At 43.9% G+C, this 8,042-nt stretch overlaps 1 protein-coding gene across 1 annotated transcript; it reads left to right on the forward strand.

Moving 5' to 3' along the window:
* The first annotated feature begins 250 nt into the window (after positions 1–250).
* BRCC3 (BRCA1/BRCA2-containing complex, subunit 3) lies at positions 251–5,575 on the forward strand. Its single transcript, XM_009587753.1, has 7 exons — positions 251–366; positions 986–1,073; positions 1,752–1,840; positions 2,472–2,527; positions 3,119–3,250; positions 3,812–3,855; positions 4,816–5,575. Exons 2-7 carry the CDS (start codon positions 998–1,000, stop codon positions 4,965–4,967), a joined length of 549 nt encoding a protein of 182 aa, XP_009586048.1. The 5' UTR covers positions 251–366; positions 986–997; the 3' UTR covers positions 4,968–5,575.
* Positions 5,576–8,042: the final 2,467 nt, after the last annotated feature.

Consider the following 8,042-nt stretch of genomic DNA (forward strand, 5'->3'; position numbering starts at 1 on the left):
CGATTCCCCGGCAGAGCCGTGCCGCTGCGCCTCCGGCCTCTGCTATCCGCTCCTGGCTAGCGCCGACTCGTAGTTCCAGCTGCTGTGAAAGCCAAAGCTTAGAGTCAGGAAAGCTTCCCATCTGCATGCTTGACTGTACTTTCGTGCTTACCTTTTCCCTACTGAAGGTACAGGAGCCAACCTTTTCTTTGAGGGTGGTTATTTCTTTAGTAGAGGAATGATCGATTTTTCCTTCTGTGTCATTAGGTTGACACCAGCCGAATTGTTCACATCCATTCTGTGATCATCCTGCGCCGCTCTGATAAGAGAAAAGATCGTGTGGAAATTTCGCCAGAGCAGCTTTCAGCTGCTTCTACTGAAGCAGAGATATCCTTTAGTAGAAACAGCAGCAAACTCGCCAGTGGAGTCGTTTACCTCAGACATCTTTTTATGTGCTGGTTTTAGACTTGTTCTAGTTGGCTTGAAGTTGTCTGCTGCTTCCCTTTTACAACTGTTCGGTTTGGAGGGCTGTGTTGGCAGTTGCCATTCTCTGGAGTCTTTGTTGGTTCCAGCATTTGCAGGGGAATTGTGTTATAACTGTTTTTTATAATTTTTTTGTATTTGGTCACAAATAAAACTGAAGTATGTTTTTGGGGGAGGGTAGCAGTTGAAGATGAAAGGTTGACAAGTCTCTGCTTCCAAGTGTGGTGCACTGGAGAGCATTTCCCCTACGTACACTCAAGGGTGCTGTTTTGGACAGCTTGCTGCCATGTCGCTTACTGCCACGTGCAAACAAAATCCAATTTGCTTCTGCAGCAGTGGCATCCTGCCAGTGCTGGGGAAGAGGCTTCCATCAGCTTCCTGCTGCGTATCTTGTCATCCCTCTGAAGGAATCTGGAATTCTGTTGACTGATGAGAAACTCTTTTAAAACTCTGCTGGTTTTCCTTGTACAAAAACCGACTTCCATTTGCTCTGTTGGTTTCAAAAGCACCTTGACTCACACACAGATTGGCTGAAATGACAGGACGTCCCATGAGAGTTGTGGGCTGGTATCACTCTCATCCTCATATTACTGTCTGGCCATCACATGTCGGTAAGAGCACTCTTGGTCTAGGTTCTGTATGAAAACTCACAGCTGTCTAAGTGTATTATTCAATTTACTGGATTTTCAGACCTGCACATCCCAACTATCAAGGTTTGGTTTCTCAAATGTCCTCTGGTAGGACAAGATTGTCTGGGTGGGCTTCAGTATAGCCCCATTGCTGCCTGTGTGCCCCTGGTGCTCAAACTGCACGTGACTCAGTAGTCACAGATCAGCTACTACTAGTACTACTGTTCTTCCAGACAGGAAAACTAGAGCTAGGGTGTGGGGAATAGCCAAAAAAAAAAAAAAAAGCTATGGGAATCATAGGCCTGCTGTGATAATTTTTGACAACTGTGAGCGTTAATGCAAAAACGAAAACTTTTTTGAAAGAATTGCATGAGTATCTTATACGTGTTGGACATTATGGCTATATAGTGATCTGTGGCACCAGGCTGATGCTAAGATCATTTCTTGTTAACTCATCTTGTATTTTTAAAGCTTTGCTATTTAATTACATTTTAAATTGTATCAGGTTTTTTTTAACTTAGTCACCTGAGTAAGTACTTTAAAATAAAGCTTTTGACATTTGTTACCAAATTCCAAGTCACCCTTCAGAAGGTGGCAAATCTTTTTCCACTCCTTCAGGTGAACAGTGCAGTTCTCATTCTCTTACTTCTTTGTCTGCAGATGTCCGCACACAAGCTATGTATCAGATGATGGACCAAGGTTTTGTAGGGCTTATCTTTTCCTGCTTCATTGAGGACAAAAACACGAAGGTAGACAACTTAAAAATGGCAATAAACCTTCCGAGAACTCATGAGAAACATCAACCCCAGGGCAAAGCTGAAATCGTTGGATGCAGCCTGCAAGAAGGGCTGAGCTCTGATTGGAGCACAGTCAAAGCATGGCTAGAATGGTGATTTTTGGATTGTAATCCCAATGACAGAAGAATGAGTTATTAATTACTCTGTACTGATTCACAGCCTGGCTCTCCAGCCAGCAGAGCTGGGCGGGTACTAGGGTTCTGGGACTGCATCAGATGGCCACGGTATGTGTGTGCACTGAAATATGTGAGTGCCCTTCAGCTGTTCAGTCCAGCAGATACAGCTTATTGCACCTCTGTGCCTCTAGCCTCTTTAGGAGATGCTGCTATAGTGTGAGATAAGCTGACAGTGCTGTGTCGTGTCTAGGTTTTCAAGGTAGCTACTGTTTAAGACTTTTTTCATAGTTAATGGATCTGTCAGTATCTGCTTGTAAACAGTTCCAGCATACCAATCAAAGCGAAAAGCATTGTACCTTTGCAACCTGTTAAAATGCTATTTGAAAGCATATTCTGCTTCCTAAAGGAATGTGTGGTTTTAGATGATTTTTTGCTCTTGGAATCTGACCTTCTGCTGTCTCTCTTAGACAGGCAGGATTCTCTACACCTGTTTCCAGTCTATTCAGGCCCAGAAGAGCTCAGAGTGAGTACAGCAGAAGAATATTTTGTCCAGCATCAGGTTGTATTTTGTCTTGTCTCTCCTTTCTGCATTGTCTCAAATAAGTGACTTCTAGGCTTATCATGAGCAGCAAATATTGTATAGAGATGGCTGAACGAGTTCTCCTTACTTCTGCTAATGCAGGCTGCTTGAAGAGAATCTAAAGATTAGGACTGATTAATCTAGCCTAGATAATTTAGTAGCGTAAGATTTGGTGTAGGACACTGTAGTCTGGGTATGAATTTGTGCTGTAATCTATTGTGTAGAAGGCCCACCCTTTGGTTTCAACTCTAGAGGTCGAGGCTTTAGGGTTGCATGGTGTAGAGTCACCAACTACACACGCGCTATGCATCATATTGTCAGTACTGGCCATCTAGTTGCTTTAGCATTTTATCATTGAAATTTAAGATAAGCGTGTGGCTATAAAAGGCTTCCATTTGCCTATCAACTCAGGCATGTGTTCCCAAAAATAAACCTGCAGCAATGCCATGTGTCAGACAGACTGTTGCAGGTTTGTAGAAGTCCTTTTTTTTTCCTCTGCTGCTTTGAAGTTAATTGTATCTGATACCTTTTTAGGTATGAAAGGATTGAAATTCCTATTCACGTTGTCCCCCATGAAACCATTGGGAAAGTGTGTCTGGAATCAGCTGTAGAGCTGCCCAAGATCCTTTGCCAAGAAGAGCAAGATGCCTACAGGAGAATTCATAGGTAACAACACTGGGGCTGCACCCCTCTCTAAGACTGTCTTTGCTAACATGTTCTACTGTTGCTGTACTTAAAGTACCATAACCTTAGCAGGGGTATAGAAAATAAGAAGCATTAGCAGCTCATGTGCCTTTGTAGGAGAACTGATTGAATACCTTCACATTAAGGAGTTCAAGTTCTCTCAGTCTTGCACACAAGAGCTAAGCGTAACTGCTCCTTTGCTGCAACAAAAAAAGAGCTAGAGCGTGTGTGAGCTAATGGTGGCACTTCAGTGATGTGTCTGTGTGTGACAGTAATTAGTGTTTAACCAGGGTAAGAGTGCTGAAAAGAAGTCTGAAAAATGAGATTAAATATCAGCTTTTTTTCTTTTCTGCTTCTGGTGCTCAACATTGATGTTTCTGTGCTGTAAACTCTTTGTTATCCTTGTGAATGTACAGGGCTTCAACAAGTGAAGAGGTTTAGATGTGCCTGCAGTGTCAGTGACTTGTAGGTAGCTGGTTCTATAGCCTAATATGCAATTCACTGCTGTCTTGTCACTCACCTGCATTCTGTTCATTCTCTTAGCCTCACCCATCTAGACTCTGTAACCAAGATTCATAATGGCTCAGGTAAGGATTCCTTTTCTACATGCGAGAATCCAGGATGCTGCTCCCAGAGTCAGAACAGTAGAGTCTTGAGCTGGGGTTGGTTTGGCTCTAACTTTGGGGAGCAGTAGACCAGAGCTGTGTAACAGTCCTCCCTTTGCCATAAAAGGCACTTGTAAATAACTATAAAAGCACAAACTTCTATCTTTTTCTTTGCCATACAGTTCACTTCCAATCAAACACTGTGTAACCCAGAGAATTCCCTGAGACTGTTATCTGATTACATAAAGTCTAGTGGAGGAACAGAATTGTAACTAAATGTTTAAAGGAAAACATCAAGGGCTGTAAAATAACCCAGTCCTGGCGTTTATGAATCCTGTTGTATCCTTTGACCTTTGTACAATTGGTTATAATTACAATAGACTTTGGGTTGGGTTGGGGGTTTTTTTGGGTTGGTTGGATTTTTTTTTTGCTGTTAGAACAGCAAGGGGATTTTGGATTTGGTGAGTCTTAAAGTAGTGTCTGGCTGATCTATACGCATGCTTGCATCTCCTGGCACTTCCTGTATGTTACGTGCATATGACATCTTTGCTTTTGCCAGTGACATAGGGTGAATCCTAATCCCACTTCTGTTCCAAGATAAATATCCCATTGTCCATTCTCACCTGTTCAATAAGTGAGGCATTCTTTGCTTCTGAATTTAGAAATCAATTAGCATCAATGATGACTTATATGCAGATTTCCAGATTTCTGTTGTAGGTCTGTCATCCCTCCCCTGGGTGTCTAAAGGTCAGATTAAAATAGCTTGTCTCCCTGTTTAGCAAGCTGCTGATTCTGACTTTCCTGTGGGGATGTCTGGTTGCCTTGGACAGTATGTTGGAGGGTTTCCTTGGCTGTCTCTAACGCTCCTGGCTTTGGGGTTGTTGTAGCACACTGGGTGTCTTGTGTGTTTGCACTGGCATGATATGTTCTTGCTCTTTCCAGTGTTCACGAAGAACCTCTGCAGCCAGATGTCTGCCATCAGTGGGCCGCTCCTTCAGTGGCTGGAGGACAGACTAGAGCAGAACAAACAGCGGGTGCAGGAGCTGCAGCAGGAGAAAGAGCAGCTCCTGGAGGAACTAGCTGCTTTAGAGTGAAGGAGGAAATGCAGACCCTTCAGAAAAGAGACATGAAAAAAACTCTACAAGACCTACTTCTGCCTGAAGGGTGGCCCTACCTTGCCTTCCAGTGAAGATACTAGCTGTGCCTCTTCTCTTGCCCCATGCAGCAAAGAGCACTTCTACAGGATAAGGGCTTTATCTGCCCCAGCTTCATGGAAAGCAGTGGTATCTCTCCAGGTGCTGCATGATGCAGTGCAATTCTAGCTCAGTGGTGGGGTTGGGCAGCACCTGAAGAGACTTCAGTTCTGGAGGGCACACACCTAGGGAACATGTTTCTCCCTCCCCTATATTTTGACAGAAGTCTTACTGCTTTACGTGTATTCCAGGAGCCTAGAACAGGAGGGTTAGAGGGGAAAAGTGTGTCCCTGCAGTCATATCTGATGCTGCCAACTTCTGCCTTCTTTTAGTAGCTTCAGTTGACTGTGATCTTATATCTAGTACTGTTCTGGATTACTGGTTATCCACCCAGGCAGGTAAGAGGTGGGAGGGAAGCTTGGGAAGAGACCTAGCAGAACTTTGACATAGGATCTGTGTTCAGCATACTGCAAACCAAATAAAGAATTCCAAAGCCAGAGCTGTTTGGAATAGAAATGAAATGGATGCTATAAAGTGCCAGTGCCTGCATTTTTTGGACACAGTCTGTATTCTCTTACTTCATGTAATGCTATTGCATACCCAGCACTGAGGTTCTGTACAAAATGAACTGTTTCTGCTGGTTCAGTGAGAGGAGTGTGATTCCTTCCCAGAGGGAAAAAGGTTTAAGATGCAGAGAAGAGAACTGATAGATATGCAAGCCTGTCATTCTTACATGCTGAACTTAATTGCGGAAATTTCATTAGACTGAAATGGAACAAAATAGCTGTTGTTGAACTAATCCTTTAAATGTTCTTGCTGTTGCATTTCAGAGTATCCCCCATCATGTACATCATCATCTGCATTCTGTAATGTGAAGTCTGTCTCATGTGAGTGAAGGAACCAACAGCACAGTTAAAACTTGTTTCAGCTCCTTGGTTCTAATCTAAATCCTTACACACTCAAGTAGATGAAAATGAGCTGCCTGCATTACTGCAATGGAGGTTGTGACATTCCTGACAACTCATTAGCTTGACTGTTGCTTTGGGAGGATGAAAGTAACATAGCTGAGAAAGAGGTACTCCCTTTCCAGTGAATAGCCAATATTGATTAGCAACTGTAAATTGCTGTCAGACCTGGAAGCCCCTTAGCCAGCTTGTTTTTGTCAGACTTCACTTTTCAATGTTTCTGCATTGATATTAGCGAAACTCCAAACAGTAGAACTTACTTGAAGTAAAATGCTCACTGCTTTTCTTTTTCCTTAAAAGTGCTGTGAATGGTATTTTTCTTTAATTAGTTTTTGAAGGGTCAGTGTCTTTGTTCTGTTGTTTTAGTTCAAGTTCAAGTGCTCCTTACCTTGATCTTTGCTGAGGGAGGTGGGTGGGTGCCTCACTGCTCCCAGGTTTGATGAGAGCTCCTTGGAGATCACCCAGCAGCCCTGGGCCTCGTGGCCCTCCAGTGCAATCTCACAGGACATCCTGCCAAGCACATCCCAGATAAAGCCGAAAGGAGCTCTCCTGCTTGTCCAGGCCTGCAATTCTGTTATTTGTTTTGTTTTGCTTCTCCCAAGATCCCAACCAGGATCTCTGGATTGCCGCTCCTCTCTAAGGAGGCTAGGTGCCAGTCCCACTTGAGGTTACAGACAGCCTACAGTAGAAAGAAGCTAGTTTTGTTATAAGGGGCCTCAAACAAGAATGCACCCAAAGACATAATTTACAACTGTGAATGGTACATCCTGGAGGAGTGTAGATAAACCAGCAGACACCAATTGACACCAAGATAAGGAACTTGAGAACTTTTACAGACAGAGAGATAAGCAAAGACAAGACCATATATGGAAAAGAAGACTCAGAGTTCATGGAAAGGACACTAAAAGAAACGTCTTCAACAACTATAAGGGACCCACAGAGACCACCAAAGACCCCCATGGAGGTCCCTCAGAGACCCAAGCCGCATGCGTAATAACTATGTAAATATGACAATTAGTTCCTGGAAATAGAATGAATATGTATAATTCTTTGGGGAAATCTATGTATATGTATGTTGTAGGATGATACAAGCTTTAACTGATGCAACACGTGGCATGCACGTTAGGTGGAACAATCCCCTGTGCATTCAGCGCTGTAATAAAGAGAATGCCTGCTTCTTAATGCTGCATTGTGGTTAAGAGGTTTATTCCCGATTTTGGTGACAGTTTGGTTTTGAGCATAATCACTCCCTATCCACTCCCCAAGCAACAAGTTTTGCCCTTTCAGACTCCCAATACTTGATGGGAGCCGTATGTGGTCTGAGCTCCAGGACAAAGCTGAAATCCTGCGTTTGCTCTTGGATGCAGCCTGCAAGAAGGGCAGAGCTCTGGAGCACAGTCAAAGCATGGCTAGAATGGTGATTTTTGGATTGTAATCCCAATGACAGAAGAATGAGTTATTAATTACTCTGTGCTGATCCACAGCCTGGCTCTCCATCCGGCAGAGCTGGGTTCTGGGACTGCACAGATGGCCGCAGTATATGTGTGCACTGAAATGTGTGAGTGCACTGAAATGTGTGAGTGCCCTTCAGTTGTTCAGTCCAGCAGATATAGCTTATTGCACCTCTATGCCTCTGGCCTCTTTGTGTTGGGCTGACTGACCAGTGCAGGGCAGTCCCTGGCCTCCTGCTTCATAGGGCACACTACCCCCACCACCACCCATACCCTGCTCAGTAAAATGTCCCCTGACTGGAGACTTTACCTGTGCTCCATTTGGCTGCCAATCTCTTCTGTCTCTCTTCAGCGGTGATCAGGCACATCCCTGTTCTGCAGAGCAGGACAAGCCACAGCCCATCAGTAAACCCAGGTGAGAGCAGAGCTTCCTTCACAGGAAGAAAAAGTGGCAAAATCCTCCTCCCAGAGCTTGGCCAAACAGAAATTGTCCTACAAAAGCCCAGCAGGGAAGCTCTAATGTAAAAAATACACCTGTCTCATTTACATTCCCTGAGGAA

Source organism: Fulmarus glacialis, unplaced genomic scaffold (genome assembly GCF_000690835.1).
Source record: "Fulmarus glacialis isolate BGI_N327 unplaced genomic scaffold, ASM69083v1 scaffold1851, whole genome shotgun sequence".
Taxonomy (NCBI): domain Eukaryota; kingdom Metazoa; phylum Chordata; class Aves; order Procellariiformes; family Procellariidae; genus Fulmarus; species Fulmarus glacialis.

Bases quoted from the DNA above. Each gene is read 5' to 3' on its own strand.
- BRCC3 (XM_009587753.1), top strand. From the start codon at position 998: ATGACAGGACGTCCCATGAGAGTTGTGGGCTGGTATCACTCTCATCCT. The intron at 1,074-1,751 runs GTAAGAGCACTC...CTTTGTCTGCAG, and splicing joins TGTCTGGCCATCACATGTCG to ATGTCCGCACACAAGCTATG. The intron at 2,528-3,118 runs GTGAGTACAGCA...ATACCTTTTTAG, and splicing joins CAGGCCCAGAAGAGCTCAGA to GTATGAAAGGATTGAAATTC.